We start from the raw sequence: 17260 nt of genomic DNA on the forward strand, positions 1-17260 counted from the left end.
ACTGAATTAAGGGGGCGCGCACAAGTTACGTGGCACTCGTTACTCGGGTAACGTAAGTTAGCAATACAAAATACGGGATACAAAAATACACTGAATTAAGGGGGTGGACGATTGGAGACGGCCAATCCCGTATGCAAATGTCTCGGCGCGGGTGTTGTGCCCACTGTGGTGAAACACGCACCGCAATTAAGTTTGTCCAAGTTCCCTTGCGGGTTTGTGGTCAGCGCCGTGCGCGTGACCTTAAATAAAGTTCTGTAAGTTGCGGGAGGCGGCCCGTGCCGTATACTGAAGAGCAGCCCCGTTGACCAAGTGTGGTGCGGGGTGTCTTTAAATTGATGCGGCCGGATTAGGTCCTGGACCGAAAAAAGGGACCGGGTACTCACGGAGAGGTTAAGTAATAAAAGGGGTTCTGTTAATTAGTGACTATATTTACCGGACGTTACTTTCGATGTAGACAAAGGATGTTGCCTCTCCGTGGGACGTAGGTCCGCCCCGGTCCATGAGCTGCGCTGAACTGCCGAACTGGCATGGCGTCCGAGGGAGGCTCGGCCTCTCTCGCGCCAGGCGTGACCTCATTACGCTAGACTCCAAACGGGTGTGTCTGGAAGAGATTTTATTGTCGCTAAAATCCTAATTTAATGTTTTAGGAGGAATGGGTACGGTTCTTCTCTTGTCTACTCAGGTTTCCGCGGCTTTGTCTTTGATTGCTGTTCGGGTCGCCTGACTCGGGTGGGCCATGGCCAGGGGTGTGTTCCGTTAGCGGGAGCGTATACTGGCGGGTGCAGGTCGGGCTCTGGGGTGGTCGTCGGCCAGACGACGTCAAAGTTTGTGTCTTTGGATGACCTGTCTACTCCATTACAAGTGTTACTTCGGCAGAGGCAAACGGTAGGCTGTATTGCCAATCCCACAGCTCCTTCCACAGATCTTTGCCACTTATTACAGAAGTGGCTGCATACCCATTAGCCCCACATAAAGCTATCATTTGAAAGTTAGCACAATATGACTGGATGCAATAAAGTCATTAAAAAAATACTGAAACAATACTGTATTTCCTTCCTTAAAGTCAATTTGGTGGCTGCCTACACTGTTAATCCTGGAGCAAGAGTTGCAAATGTGTATTTACGCAAGGCATATCACTCTAACATGAGCCATCATGCTGAGGGGTACTCGGTACAGAAGCAAGACACTTTGTGTCCATAACCACAAATATTAAAGCCTACGTTCTAATAATGGTGTGGTTTCCAATCCTTAAGTGCATTCCTGAAGCATATGCAGAATTTCATTTTGAGGGAAGGGATAACTATATAGCCATTTGGTAGCTTTCAAATTCTTTCCTTTGGTTGGTGGGAATGATACATTTTTAGAAGGTTTTTAGAGTTTCGGGGTATAATGGTGCATATGCCCCTGTACCAGACCACAAGCAATCTTAAAAAACAGCAGTGGACAAAATGTACAAGTGAACCAAGTTCATGGGAAATAAATACCCAATATATAGGGACATATTTTATAACTCTGCTCGTAAGAAATACTTCCTGATACATCATCATTGGGATCAAGATCCATAGCAAAGAACATGAACAATCTCCAATCAGCTACCATTCATTTCTATGCAAACGTGATCACATAAATAGAGCATACAATTTATTTTAGTGATTAAATTTTATTTTAGAATGAAAGCACTGTAAAAACTATGTTAGTGTATTTGGGGAAAATCCAGTCCAGAATTCTCATGTTCTAGCATTCCAGAAAAATTTAACATCTCAAGAATTTTGTCCACCCCTGCTGAAGGGTGGCTATATTTTTAACCTAACCTACCAAACTGCTAGATGTCAAAAAACTGAGAAGCTTAATCAACATTCTCGAACTATGGACAAAGCAATACAACAAAACTACATGGGCATATGCAAATGATAATTAAATGGCTATTCCTCAAGACAGTGTGTTACTGTATTTGATTTTATGTGTCCCAACAACGTAGAGCAGCTCATACAGACCAGGGGTGGCCACAGTCTTTATTGCTCACCTAGAACACCACTTGTATACCCGATGTTAATATTTCTTAACTTCAGCCTCCGAAGATTAAGAACATACCTATACCACCTCCTCCGTGGTGATATAATATATTCCAGCACTCTGTGACACAAGGTGTTAGTAGCAAGTCTAGGAACATCAGATTCATCATAATGTAGTGGATTTCAAATTGGATTTTCATCAACTGTATAGGTATATGAACTTGTTAATTTGTCAAATATGTTTAAATAATGACACAACCCTAAAAATGAGAGATACTTAACTTGGTAAGTTTAAAGACATGGGAGATGTTTTTTGTTATATATACACAAATGGTTTTGTAAAGAGTAACCATCTAGAAGTTACGGAATGAGAGACATGATGAACGAAAATGTAGTCAACTGTAAACAGATTACACAGCCACCGGAAGCACGAGCCTGGTTGCCTAACAAAATGTTTGCGACCAGTAGCGTAACACAACCAGTGACGACAAGTGTGTTTGTCGTGCGCAGCCAGCAGCAGGTGACCTTCAAAAAAACTGAAGAGTCTAAATTAGCCAGTCAGCAGAGCAGAGGAATAGGGGGGCAGTGACATAGGGAGCGACAGAGAAGACCACGAACGAGAGGGAGAAAACAAACACTGAATCAGCGATTGGGAATATTTGAAATTGACACACTGGAAGAGTTCGCGTGGTTGTGATAAATGCAAACTCTGTCAGATAGGGCTTCATAAGCCACTGTAATTATTCTGTCATGGGGTCAGTAGGTGGGAAGCCACGCTTCACCGCCACCAGGAATGACTACAATTGGTTAGTAACCAGAAACAATGGTTCAACGCTAAAGGTTTAGTAATGGCAGTAGGCTGATGTAGGAAGTAGACGAAAGGAATGAGGGACTTCTCCCCTCTGAAAAACTTCTCACCCAGGAAAACATGGGCAAATTTAAAAAAACTCTTTGATATTGTAACTTTTTAAACTGTTTAAGTTTGGTAAAGAAATACATCAATACTTAATTTAAAGTTAACATAAATTCACTCGCTAGAAAAGTATACACGGTAAAGTTGGTAGGGCTCACAAGACGAAACACTATCCACCGAAACAGAGGTGGTTAAGAATACATATACAGAAATGGCAGACAACATGACTCATTTATTTAATGTCTTATTCCTAATAGGGTTAGATATGGCTTTTAAGCAGATTATAGGGTTTAATGATTATATAAATTTTAGTCAGAAAGTTGTGTCAAAAGCCTAATATCCAGAATTATTATAATAAAAACTGTTTGTTGAATTTAAAATCACCCAATTCTTGTTTTAAGTATTAACCGCTTATTTATCATTGAAAAGGGACTCTTCACCTGCGCGCCCACTCTAGCAAACAGATGAGTGGTTGAGAGCCTGCTTTCTAATGTCCACTTAGGACCTTAAGAATATCAAAAATAATTCACTGACAGACAATCCTGGTAAATTAGCTTCCATTCCTCTTCCCCATCACTCTACATATTTATTTCACTATTACCTATTTCATTTCCACTTTTTAGCTTATTCTCATATTTACGGTCGACATAGGTTTTAGGAAGTCGACGGCCGTAAAATATGTATATGGTAGATTGCAACGAGCAAAAAAAAAATGGAAGGGTTTTTTTATATTTGGTCTCACAAAATTACATAACCAGCCAATAAAATGGAAGATAAGTTTTTGGTAAGGACTATATTGTGGACATTATGTAATATGTTCAAATAAAAGACAGCCAAAAAAAGCATCATAATAAGTTAAGAATACCTTATGTATTTATAACTGTTTATGACTATTTTGTATTTACACAGTAAATATGTATTGTGTTGCACTGTATGCTACCAATTCCCTGATTTATACAACACACTGTTCAAGTTATCAAATTGAGAGCAAAATAACTAAATATCATGTATATAGATTCTTTGACATAGTTTCGCAACGAAGCTCAACTTTTGTACTTATCAGAAATCAGTCTGGCAACCAAAGTTTCCCCTCAACCGGTGGAATGCTGACTCGGCGTGAGCCCGCCCGGATGTTCCGGGCTGTGCTTCTGCTTTTTGCGCTTCTTCTCCTTTTTCCTCTTCTTCCGCTCCTTGTCCTCGTCGTGCCTCTTCTGCTTCTTGTGCTTCTTCTCGTGAGTGTCCTGCCCCAGCTCGGCCGCCTGCGCCTCCTGGCCGGGCGTGTCGCCCGCCTTGTGCTTGTGCTTGCTCTTGTGCTTGCTCTTATGCTTGCGCTGCGGCACCTGGTTCACGTAGCGGTACTGCTCGGGCAGCGGCCCCGGGTGCAGGCGGAAGCCGGACAGCTGGAAGCCCGTCAGGGGCAGCAGCTCCTTGCCGCCGATGGGCGGCTTCTCGATGATGGACCGCAGGGAGCTGTTGTCCTGGTGGCCCGGCGTGTCGATCATGCCCGGCAGGTTTGGGAGGAACGAGGAGAGCTGTTCTTTCACCTTCTTGCCACTGAACTTGCTGTAGGAATGCTCCAAGCCATAATATGCCATCAAATTTGTGGCCCCAGTCAAATCGCTTTCCCCTGGAAACAATCATGGACAGGTGTTAAAATTGATGAGCAAAAAATGTTCATAATGCTCAAAGTAAAGTAGGCTACTATTTACATTATTATCCACAAAATGAAGGGTGACAAAAAAGTTAAATGTCAAAAGCTAATGTAAAACATTGTCCATGAACTGAACTTACATCAACAATATCACATCAATGTACATTTTTTAAAGATAATAACAAATATATTTCAGGCACACCCTAAAAATAACAGTTTTTTGATACATACAAATGCTATACACCCACTGTTGCCACCTTGCTGAACTGCCACAAAAGAAAATGTTCCATTAGTTTTTACTTAATAGGGGGGGGTGGGAGACAGGTTGAACAAAGGGGTGTATAGAGGGAGGAGGGATCATGGGTGGATGATTCAGAGAGAGTGGAGAAGAATGGAAAGAGGAAGGCAAGTATTCCTGGTGAGGTCAGAGCAGGAGTGGAATAGGATTGAGGGAAAGATACTGAATGTGAGAAGAGGAAAGGACTTGGAAGAGGCTTCATTAATTGGGAAAATAGAGGAGGGGGACTCCTTGCTGCCGGGCAGAAGCCCAATCGCAAGTCAATCAATCAATCAATTGTTAGATGAAATAATCGTTTGCTGAAAAAATTTGGGATCTCCTGTATATACAGCTAATAAAATTTGTGTGGGCGGTACGGGCAAGTGCACATAGGTGTGTGTGTGTGTGTGTGTGTGTGTATAGACACACTGTTTTTGTAGATACACACACACCACGCAAACTGTGTAAACTAAAATCTAGGTACCTTTATTGCATCCACTATGTATTTTTTGTATGTACAGGTATGTACAAAACTATTGGACAATTAATGTTATAAAATAAAAACAATAATATGACAAACAAATTAATTGTTCATAAAAACAAATATTTTGTATAATCTTTCATCTAAAACCACTACTGGTTCTGCAGCAGTGAGTGTAGCTGATCAGTAATCACTAGAAGTGCAAAAAGATTGACTATACACTAAACATGGCACGTGGTTAAGTTCTGGAATAATGAAGTCCTTTTCAGGATTATTTGGAGGAATGGGTAGATCAGCTAGCTCTACATGTAGATTTCTTATAATTTTTAACAGACAGAGCTGGCAAGTAGATTGCATCATATTTCTCGAAGTCACTGACAGCCATAACAATCCACTAACATGAATGCAACTTACAACTGTTACTAACAAGGCCACCTGTGAGCACACTTGCCCTGATGGTTCTGGATGGGCAGCTGACTGTCTGCACTACCTGTTCACTATTATCAGATCCATGATACTTGCAATACTTTGACAGCACGGTTCACATCTCTTTTGATGAGTTTTGTGCAAGTGATGTAGAGTGCAGTCTGAAATTGCATAATGTTTATACATAGATTGTTCTAGCGACCTTTCGCTGCCCTTTGAATTGGGGTGTTTAGTTTTTTGACACATTTGTGATCGCGGTCCTCAACACGGTAAATGCAATGGGGTTTGAGAGCCAGAACAAAATATACTAAAACTACCTGCAGTACCCAGCGTTGCCCGGGCTGAACACAGGGTGAAGGAGAACTGTTTAGAGATCAGATGTAGTTAGTAATTGTCTTCTTAATTTGAATGTCAAGTGTGCAAAATAATTTATATCACTTTCAGATCCCGATAGACGTTCTGCCAGTTTATAGTTATTTACCTGGTCTGTATGTAATCTAGACTCTATAAAGCAATATAGGAAAAAAACCTGAAAAATAAGGGATTACTAATATTGAAAAGATTCCATTATCTAGCTAATGCTCGGCATACATTGCAATGCCTCATTCAGTTTTGTTTTGTAATATGTTTGAAGTAGTTACACATATACAAATAATCTATCCATGTCTATAAATATATATTTATCTCTATCTACATCTATAGTCCTATATTTCTATGTATCTCTCTATCTGTATTTATCACTTTATATCTACATATATACCTCACACTATCTCTATGTATTCTATATGAGGGTACTGATTGCTTCGTTGTTAATATCACACGGGTGTTTTTTACTTGTATGGGAAAACTAAGAATGATAAGACATCTAGTGCATGGCAACAATGTTAATAGGCAATAGGAAATAAACTTCTAGCGCCTGCGGCATTGTCAACACACAATTCGTACGTGTACTGCATGTTGTATCTAACCCCCTTCAACACATTTGATTCTAAATTGGACTTTTAGTAAGGATCCCTAATGTTATTGATAATATAATATAGCCTATAGCCTTCCTCGATAAATGTACTATCCAACACTGAAAGAACTTTTCAAATTGGACCAGTGGTTCCTGAGATTAGCACGTTCAAACAAACAAACAAACTCTTCAGCTTTATAATATTAGTATAGATAGATACTTTTTTATTTTAAGTCTGCAGTTGAGCCTAGACTCAACCTTAACCAACCTGTTTTGTATTAGTATTTTTGGCGTAAAATTTAATATCCTTAAGTTTTCAATAAGCTCTAAGCAATTTCCAAAAACTAAAACATTTCTAAGGTGATAATGAAATGTGCCGCACCAATGGACATAATTTAGGAAATTCAAGTCTGAATGCTGTGTCTAAAAGTATCTTGAGGTTTATAACATTGGTGGTGGGGTAATTGAAGGCAAAGTGTTTTAAAAATCTTCCCTGTATATGAACCAGAGTCAACAGCAGTATTACAGTAATGTCTATTTAGATACTTCTTGAATCATCTGGCTATACAAAGTAGAACTAGGTTACACAAAGATTGCAGAAAACCATGACAAAAATTCTAATAATGCTGTGAAATGGGTCCAAAAAAAACCAACTGCTTTAAATTCTGGACATTTTCTGGCACAAAAATCAGGTTCTGAAAAGTACATGACAGGTACAGGTATCTTACCTGGGGGCTCCTTCATTAAATAGAAGGGTCCGCTATGGACGATAGACGGATTCTTCCCTAGCGAGATCGTCGTTTTAAGAGTTCCTGTAGAATCCTGACGTGAAACAACAGGGGATCGAGCCCCTCTGGGAGACGATTTTGGCGAATATTGCTCCCCCTTTCGAAACTGATCAGCCATCATCATCTTCCCTCATCGTTTAGTGCCATCCACAAGATGTTTAACGAGCAAGTACAATAAGCTATCAAGCTTTCAGATCAACCAAGTTGTCAGTGTTGTCAGCACTGACTATCAAGTGCTATCTTTTGTGACGCAATGGATCTATAATCAAAAAGCCATGTTGATATAAAAACAAACCCACTGAAACAAAATTGTCCCCCTTGTTATAATTTGAAAAGAAACCATGATTTGTTTAATTTTGTGATATTTTAAGGACACATTAACCAAAGTCTATGGATCATAAAGTTAACAGAAATCAAGTAAAAAAATTATCACAGTAAAAAATAATCATAAAGTCAATATTAAAAGATTTATTAAAACCTAGGAAAAATACTAAACTTTCTAACGTTACGGAAATAAATATATCTCAATATCATATACGTATTGGGTATTATATGAACACACTTAAAAATTAAATTTCTCTCTTTTTTTTGTATAGTTGGTGCTTCAGTTAAACGCATGCATGAGAATGACAGGTTATGTGAGCATGGTGTTGGAAATTTAAGTATTTGTATGCAAGTGTTTCGAATTGTACAGCGTGTGATTTTGTAATAAATAAATATGGGGAAAAAGACTAAAGTTGGAAAGCAGCGTAAAGATAAGTACTACAAACTCGCTAGGGAAACTGGTAAGTTATCAGGTTTATAGTAACTGTTTGTATTGTAAGAATGAATGACACAAATTTATGGTTATTTTAGAGTTTTAGATATTTTCTATAAAAAAAATTCACATATTTCTTCTGTAGTGATGTTAGTAACTGCTAATATCTGCTGTTTATGGATACACAACGGTGATGGAGATGGAACTGGAGCCCCAGTTTGTCGATAGAATCCAGGACTAAGTCATAAGTTTATATTATTTACTGATGGATTATATTCCAGTAATCTGTGATTACTTTCCAGTTGCCCATCTCAAGGATTTTGAGAAATTTTGGATTTGGCAATATTATTGCATTGGTGTTCCTTAGAAGGGGTTACACATGGTAAATGCTCATTTCCTGATGGTGATTGGCTTTTTACCAGTGACACAAACACTAGAAGCAACTATGACACATTTCCAAAGAGACTTTTCGTTAACCCAACACACACTACCAGAATGAAACTATAGGATCATTCCTGTAGAGTAGCAGTTCCTAAAAGGTGTTCCGCGGAACCCTGGGGTTCTACGGCAGGATCACAGGGGTTCAGTAAGTCAGGAGTACGTCATATCAAGCAGGTAGTCGACCCAGGCTGCAACATGCACAAAGTGTGGGAGGTGGAGGAAGTGTATATTTACATGTGTATCTACATAATGCACAGATGTACATACAAACAAGTAGAAGTAAATAATCTCCTAAGCATATATTCCATAACGAAATATGCTACAAACTATTTGAACATTACAACATTCAAACAATTAGGTATCAGGGGTCTGTAACAATGAGTAAATAAAATAAATTTGGTTTAAATGTTCACAATTATTTTAAAGTAACTTTCTTTTGAAGGAGTTAGGGGTTCTGCCTAAAGAAAGTCAATCATGGGTTCTCTGGCCTAAAAAAAATTGGGAACCGCTGCTCTAGAAGAATTATTCAGACCATCAAGAATCTGGATCCCTGTAGGTAGTGCTAGGGTGGTGAAGGGGTGGAGTAAAATGTAAAACCCCCCCCAACAGTGCTAATAATGGAAATGGGGTATGATAGTCTAATCAGTAATCAGTATCCAAGTTTATTCCTTGATCCTGATGGTACCTGTATAATATATTGATCTTGTGGTACATAATGCTGCCTGTTTTAATTTATTAGTCAAAAGATCGTGGACATAAAAAAAATGTGTGATATAACACTGAATTATGATTGTAAGTTAAATTTAAAAAAAAAATAGAAGTCGGACAATGAGCCAATTTTGGCTGAATTGGATATTGAATGGGAGGAAGGATGGGGAAAGCTGGGTCACGGAGTAGAGAAGGAAATCTAGAAACAGGAATGAGAAGTCCTGAAATGTCTTTTGAGAGCAAAGGAGAACGGAATGTGGGGAAAACTCTCTGGTCATAAGAATGATCTCAAATAGAATAATTTATGAATTGAGTGTGTTTACAAGGAATGTGGTACAATTCAAGAGGCCAACAGCAGCAGGCTATAATTCAATTAAATTAATTTCAAATCAGTAAGGGTGTGTTCTTTATTGATGCAGCCTTTTACAAAGCATCCTTTAAATTAAAAACTGTTTTCAGTGAGAACTAGACATGAAAGGATATCCCAATTATTTTGAGGCTAACACAACGTAGTGCACCAATAAAGAAATATTTTTTGACTGTCATTTGTTTGTATTAAAAAATTGTTGGCACTGTATTATAGGTCATATTTCAATTTTTCACAATTAAGTTAATAATTTGACATTAATAGATAGAGATAAAATTATGTGGACAGCAATTGGCTGGCTGAGCAGCAAACTATAGTTATGTACATTTTTACTGTACATTTTTACTAAATGGTAGCGCCACAAGAATGAATGAAAGGATGTGAATGACTCGCCCATTCACGAAAGGCAGCATTGGTGGTTGTGTAACAATCCTTGCAACTATTCAGAAGGTCAACAAAAATGGCTAATATCAGTCATTGTTTAATAATTTTAATAAAAAGTGTCTTTAAATTCTGAGAGATTTTCCCCACTGTTTTTTTTTATTATAAATTTGTGCTACGGTGGTCCCACAGGTTGCTTGGAGAATTCACCCATTTGCGGGCAAAATTGAACCAATTCTATGTTAACCTTCGACAAATCACCTTAGTTTTGTTACATATCTGTGCACTTGGGGCCTTTTGAGACCCCAACTTAAAATGTGGGTAAATGTATATAAGTTGCACATATCTTGTAATGTTACAAATTACCATGTATTTATTATCTATTTTAATGTTACACTACCCAGTGTTCTAATTACACGTTACAACAACATTTTAGGGCACATGGGGTCTTTTAGGACCCCAATAATATTTGAGATTTTATATATGTAATACGCCATGTAGTGATTTACATATTTGTACTCATAATATTTTACGACATTTTAGATGTTTCACTTTGGAAGAATGTGGACAACCACAGAAAGTTTTAATGATTTTTACATTTTTAGTCATATTTCTCAATCATTTGAAATGTCCCTGTCAAAATAACATATTTATGTCATTATAACACACAATGTTGTTGTTCTTGAAAATGTATGCTCACATAATTATATAGTATGTCTAATTTGCAGACATACAAAACGATTTTTATATTCACAATATAATTTTCAATCACTCTCTGCAGCGCAGCTAGAACACTTGACAAAGTTTTCACTATGCGAGCTGCATACATTGTATCCACAGGAGTTGCACACAGATTTAATTTTTTTATCTTTGGTTCTTGGACACAAGTGACATCGTTTTCTCTTGTTACTTGTAGGAATATATTCACTTGATGTTTGCTTTTTGTAGCCAAGTGCAAGAAGGCCACTTTTCACACCCTTCTGAATGCATTTACCATTCTGCAGCCTTTTTTCTATGTATGGATGAACAAGCTGGCGTCCCAGTTGTAACAAAAAATGACGCCTTTTGTGTTTTACATTTCCAAAATCTTCAGGGTTATAAAATACCCAAACAATAAGTGATGCAATACCAGCAACATCCAGGAGATTATAAAATAACAAAAGTGGCCAGCGCCTTGTGTTACGTTTGCAACTATAAGTAGCCACCATTTTGTCCAGTGTATCTACACCTCCTTTCTTTGAATTGTAGTGCATTATTATCTCCGGCTTCTGTTCAGTTCCTTGTACAGTTGTGGAATGGTGCATTGACGAAATAAGTATAACTGAACTGGATTTTTTAGGCACATATGACACCATAGTTAGATTACCAGCAAAACCAAATACAGATGAATGGATTTCTCTACATTTATGAGGCAACATTTCCTTAGGAATTTCCACCTTATTTTTACGCAGTGTCCCCACGAATGTTGTGTTCTCTTTCAATAACTGTTGAACCAAAGGAATACTAGTAAAAAAATTGTCAGCAACAATGTTTCGTCCTTTGTTTTTCCATTTTCTGACTAGTTCATTGACAACCCTAGAGCCTTGGTTTTGGTCTCTCGTACCGTGTGTGGGCTTGCCCAGATATATTTGGCCATTTAGCGGAAAAGATGTATCAGAGTCACATAACCACCAAATTTTGACGCCATATTTTGCTGGTTTGCTCTTCATGTACTGACGGAAAGGACATTTTCCTCTAAACCCAACTAACTGTTCATCAACTGTCATGTCAAAACCAGGTACATATGACTCTGAAAGTTTCTGTACAAATGTATCCCATATTTCACGCAAAGCTGCAAGTTTATCTTCCTGTTGGCGTGCCACACGTGTTGCCTTATTATCAAAACGAATCATCTTTGTTATCTCTTTGAATCTTTTCAAGGGCATAGTAGCTCGGAATATTGGCCTGCCATGTTCCTCATTCCATAGCTCACTGAGCTCTTCTCTGTTAGCACGATACACACCAGCACACAACAATAGTCCAATGTAAGCCTCAATTTCCATTTCGTTTGTATCTTTCCATATTTTATGTTCAGTGTTCGCATCTGATATATTACAATCATTCATAACTCGTTCCGCTTCTCTATTAGTTTCCCTTACAATAGTACTGACCATTTCTGGTGTCACAAATGTCCCAAATGCTTCTTTTACTGAACCCGGGCGATTACACTTCACTCCAGGTTTATCACGAACTATATTGTGCTTCAACGTTTGCCTTTGTGTTGGTGGATCCCTAAACCATTTCATTCCATTTTTAGCTATGTAATACTGGCCAGACAAGTTACTTTCTATTTCCGAGTCATCATCTGATATTTGTAAAGCATCATCTTGATAATCTTCATCTTCAAGTGCATCACTTTCATTTTCAGTTGTTGGATTACTGTCACTTGAACTTGAAATATTTTCACTGTCACTTATCTCTTGCAACATCTTTAGTAATATACTTCTTCCTTCTTCACTGGAGTGGCGTTTGCCTTCAATTCTGAAATAAACAAAAACATTTACCCTTATTTTCAAGGTGAGCGGATGCCCACTGTAGATAGTTACTGTGAACAAAATACAGTATCTTAGTTTTTGCAAGGAAGGAATAAGTGGCATTGTATAATATACCAAAACAAGTTTCTTGTATTTATTACTAATACTCGAATGCAGGGATGGACATTTTTATTGGTCTGTTTATTGCTATTTTTATGCTGTACAATATAAGTGTAATATATATATATATATATAATATAAAATAATTTATTTATATTTTGAATTTTTCCTAGAAACAGCATTGGCGTTATAAAAGAACAACAAATTTATGGGCATGGAATTGGAAATATGGACATTGAGGAACTTCAACTATTTTCTGGAATGATAGTTGCAAAAACCACTATAATGCACACGACCGAGAGCAAACACACAACCTCCAGAGTTTGCATCAGATATTGTAAATAGTGAAGTGTTTGAACGTTATTATTGTAAAAAAATTACTGAACACAATGTAGCTAGAGAATACGATTTTTTATGAACTTCCCATGCCTGTGAAAATTAGTAGGCTATAATAAACAAAAAAGGTATGAAATGTTTCAAACCGTAGAACATCAAAAACGATCCACCGCCCGAGAAAAGCAAATGGCACTTGAAAAAAACATTGTAGAGTGTAAATGGACGCTTTCTCTATGAGTCAAAACAAGCTCACTTTGTTACATCTGCTTTGAACTTTTATAGGGCACGACGACAAAGATGCCCAAAGCGAACACATCCTATTGATAAAATGTATTGAAAGCACTAGTAAACTTTTGCTCGTAAAATAAAAAATATATAAGCAGCCTAGGCCATCATTTTGAATGATAAAATGCGCACTAAAATTGTACTGCTACTTACATAATTTCTTCATCCATATTTTATGTTTTTCTATATTCTTCTTTTACGATTCATGTTTCGTGGAATATATTGTTCCTAAAGAATATGCAATTTTATAATCACGTCTCCACAACTTGTAAAATATAACGCTAAATAATGATAGTTCAAAACTAGTAACACAATCGCTCCACGCAACAAAACTCATGGGTACAAATACAACTGCCGAGCAGTTGCGATAGCTGATGCGCCAAGAGGATACCATTAGCGCTATCTGTTTACTCATTTAGGAACTGCCAGTAGAGTTATTTCTAGCTCCGTTGTCTCAAGCAATAATATAAAGATAAATTTTTTGAAAATTAATTTTATACATTAGATATAAGTTATCTTTGAGTGGGGGTACAAAAGACCCCAAGTGCACTGTGAAAGAGACTTAAAGTTAAAATATTTATTACACAGATATTTTGAAACCAAACATTTCCAGAATTTGAACAAAGCACCTAAAACACATTTTAAAGAAATGTCCTAAAATAACATAAGTCACAGGCTAAACATATGAATGCTACGAAGTGAAACATTTTCGTGGGGTCCAGAAAGACCCCACGTGATGTGTCGAAGGTTAAATTATCTAATCAGTAAGGAGAAAAAAGGGATAACACATATGGTAGATGGATATAGCCTACCTATGCTCACTCCATTTGCGCATCAGGAAGCAGAGTGGCATAGATTTTTGATTGCTATTGGGAAGTAGTGGTATTAGTTTGAATTTGAAAACATGCTTTTTCTGAATACAGTAATACCTTGAACTTACACAATAGTGGGACTGAGTGATAACCGTGTAAGTCGAATTTGCATAAGTAAACCTAATATAAATTATGTTTAATTGGGACCGGAAACTAAAGAAAACAATAATTTAGAAGAAAAAAGTGTAATAAAATCTTAAAAATTACAACAAATTATTATGAATTGCAAAAACGTAAACAGACGTTATTTTGACATAGAATACGTTTAATCTACCAAAGTTGTCTGATGTATCAAGGATTTTTTTTTTCCTCACACAAAATTTCTTTGTAGCATACTAACAGTAAGTAGTGTGGATGGAGTGGAGAATCGAGAGTCACAAGATTTTTAAACAAAAGACAAACAAATTCACAAGATTTAAAATTTGCCTAACTCTGGATTTGCTAAAGACAGGGCAGCATAAGTCGAGGTGTTACTGTACAGTAAAACACTCTTAAGAAAATCCTACTTAAAGATTTCCTGCTTAATAAGTTTAAAAAATTAAGCATTTGAGCTTTTAGGTCAATAATGTTATTTAAAAAACTTAATTTTACAATTGTCAGATAAAGATAAATTGGTTTAGTCATTTTACCCTCAGTACATGTACTAACACCCACTTCTTCCCTGCATTTCTCTTGAATATAATCCTAGAAAAGCTATTATGTTGTTCTCAGAGTCACAATAATTGTGTGATATTTACAATGTATTAGAGTTCTCGACTGATTTCAATCACAACGGCACAATTGTAATGAGTTTAGATTTTTAAGTACCTTGAGAAACTTATTAACTGGGATTTACTGTGTTATTAATAACCTTTATGTCACAATATAATTGTTTTCGGTTAATTTATTTTATAGGGATTCAGTTTCTTCATACTAAAAGCAAAACTTGATAGCTTAGTACATTCAATTAGACTTTTTTTTGCTGAAATTAGGCACTGTACATGATGGACTTGTGCATGTTTTAAGGTTTCAGGTCCAGAGCTGCCTTCAAACTGATACAGCTGAATCGCAAGTTTGAGTTTCTTCAGAAATCACAAGTATGCGTCGATTTGTGTGCTGCACCGGGAGGCTGGATGCAGGTTGCCAAACAAAGCATGCCAGTTTCCAGTATCGTCATAGGTAAACACATTAAATTTTTTTTTTACTAATTAGATCTTTCATTAGTAATTTTGTGTTGTTCCGTGTGCCATTTACACTCGGTCGGAGCTGACGAACAGCATCTTGGGCTCGAATTGGGGCCAGCTGCTCTCTGGGTGAGAGGCTGACCTGACATTCACGACCCACTGATGACTAAACGACTTGAAGTGGGTCTTGGATGTGGAGTTGTCACAACTTATTTGGTGGGGTGGTTAGAAGTACACAGAAAAATCACTAGCCCACATCAACGTCTTCTATATTTCCCATGTTTGAAAAATTCTGCGAGAGACGAGTGGTTATCATGGTGGTGGCGGCCTATTATAATAAGTAGTTCTCTGGATTACTCTAATTTTGTAGTTTTTCACCTTGTTTGGTGAATGCATACAAGTCACTTGACTCTTGAAAATGATATTTTAATATGAGGCCACAGCATACTAAAAGTAAAAACCTAACTTTAAATGGTTGTTTATTTTAATAAGTTAGATGATTTTAGTTTGTGTTAGTTCAAACAATTGTATTGGACAAGTCATGTAATACAAAGATAACATGATAATAATTTAAATAAACACTGTAATGAGTGTAGCTAGTCAATATACTCCACGTGTAAAATGATATAAAATAAGTGTTTAACCTTATTTATTGATATATTATTCATCAATAATTTAAGAAGTGTTTTAATAAGCTCATTAAATATTTCTGTGTTTGATAAACAGGTAAGTTGTAAGTGCCAAGGCATCTTGTTGTGTGGTATGGGCCCAGAATCTTATTAGCTGTTAGTACAGGGGTGAAGAGCATGGGAGAGTAGAGGAAAGGAATTTGTATCAGCATTCTTCCTTTGTGTGCTATTCCCATTCAGAAGATGTTGATGGTAATTGTAGGAAAAGCAACATAATGATTCTCACCAAGAGTGTAATCTGCTATGACAAAGCAAAATAAATAAAGTAACCATGATGACAAGGTAAATACAAATGTATAATGATTCAAAAATGGCTTTTTTTTACCCAGAGGGATTTATACCATAGGTTGGCTAACTTCGGACCTAGGATTAAATATCAGCAGTATTGAATATGTGAAACATTTATTACAAATCTTGTGCATAAAAGAAGCAGTCGTCATTTTTCATTAATTGTAATAATTAGTTTGAGAGATAGTACCAGTATGTTCGCTAGTTTGTTGAGGGAAACTGTAAACTAGTCAGACACTAATCGAGTATGAAACATGGGATTCATGCCCAAATATTCGCATAGAGGAAGCATGGAGAATGACAGTGAAGATGTAATTAGGTACATAAAAATTTACTCAAAAAATTATTGCGGATAAGTTATGCAGGGTCTGACAGAGGATACACTAGTTTTTAAAAAAAACTGCGAACATGTCGGTGGCATTTATTTTAGTCAACCGACATCTTCAACTGCTTCCGGCTAACGGCCGGGTCGGAAAAGTGAAATGCCTCCATTTTCCTCTTTGTCACTTCACTGTTCCTCCTCCTTCGCTCTGTTATGTTCTTCTCATCTCCCCTGTACTTCATCTCTTTTATCATTTTCCTGGTCAGCCTGTCTTTTTTCCTCTGTCTGCATATGGACCATACCCAGTGGCATAGCCAGGATTTGTGTATGGGGGGGGTGTTAAGAAGTATGCCCCCCCCCCCCCCCATATTAAAGCGGGGGGGGGGGGGGGGGTCCGGGGGTCTTCCCCCGGAAAATTTGGATTTTTAAGGTGTAAAATAGTGCTATTTTAGCAGTTTTCGGTACTCTTAAATTTAAATATTGTAAAATTGTAATGGTAAAAATTTTATTAATTT

The 17260-nt window shown here is 37.2% G+C and overlaps 2 protein-coding genes across 3 annotated transcripts in view; one reads left to right on the forward strand and one right to left on the reverse strand.

Annotated features, from left to right (window-relative positions):
- Nucleotides 1-7858, reverse strand: LOC134532981 (mediator of RNA polymerase II transcription subunit 19). Its single transcript, XM_063370079.1, has 2 exons — nt 7444-7858; nt 1-4552 (listed from the first exon to the last, which is right to left on the reverse strand). The coding sequence occupies exons 1-2, from the start codon at nt 7625-7627 to the stop codon at nt 4017-4019; spliced, it is 720 nt and encodes a 239-aa protein (XP_063226149.1). The 5' UTR covers nt 7628-7858; the 3' UTR covers nt 1-4016.
- LOC134532980 (pre-rRNA 2'-O-ribose RNA methyltransferase FTSJ3) overlaps nt 7792-17260 on the forward strand; it is a 27271-nt gene continuing 17802 nt past the window's right edge. Inside the window, exons 1-2 of one of the 2 annotated variants that reach the window (XM_063370077.1) lie at nt 7792-8288; nt 15289-15441. In XM_063370077.1, the coding sequence (XP_063226147.1) occupies nt 8222-8288; nt 15289-15441 (220 nt within the window). In that variant the 5' untranslated portion in view covers nt 7792-8221. Of the gene's footprint in view, nt 8289-10291; nt 10399-14158; nt 15442-17260 lie in introns of those variants that run through there. The other variant, XM_063370078.1, reaches the window with a different exon arrangement.

This window comes from Bacillus rossius, chromosome 6 (assembly GCF_032445375.1).
Source record: "Bacillus rossius redtenbacheri isolate Brsri chromosome 6, Brsri_v3, whole genome shotgun sequence".
Classification (NCBI taxonomy): Eukaryota; Metazoa; Arthropoda; class Insecta; order Phasmatodea; family Bacillidae; genus Bacillus; species Bacillus rossius.

What these genes read in the sequence shown, in the direction of transcription:
- LOC134532981 (XM_063370079.1), bottom strand. Translation starts at nt 7,627, where the DNA reads ATGATGATGGCTGATCAGTTTCGAAAGGGGGAGCAATATTCGCCAAAA. An exon ending in TTTAATGAAGGAGCCCCCAG is followed by an intron (nt 4,553 to 7,443) that starts GTAAGATACCTG and finishes GATTGTTTCCAG; the next exon opens with GGGAAAGCGATTTGACTGGG.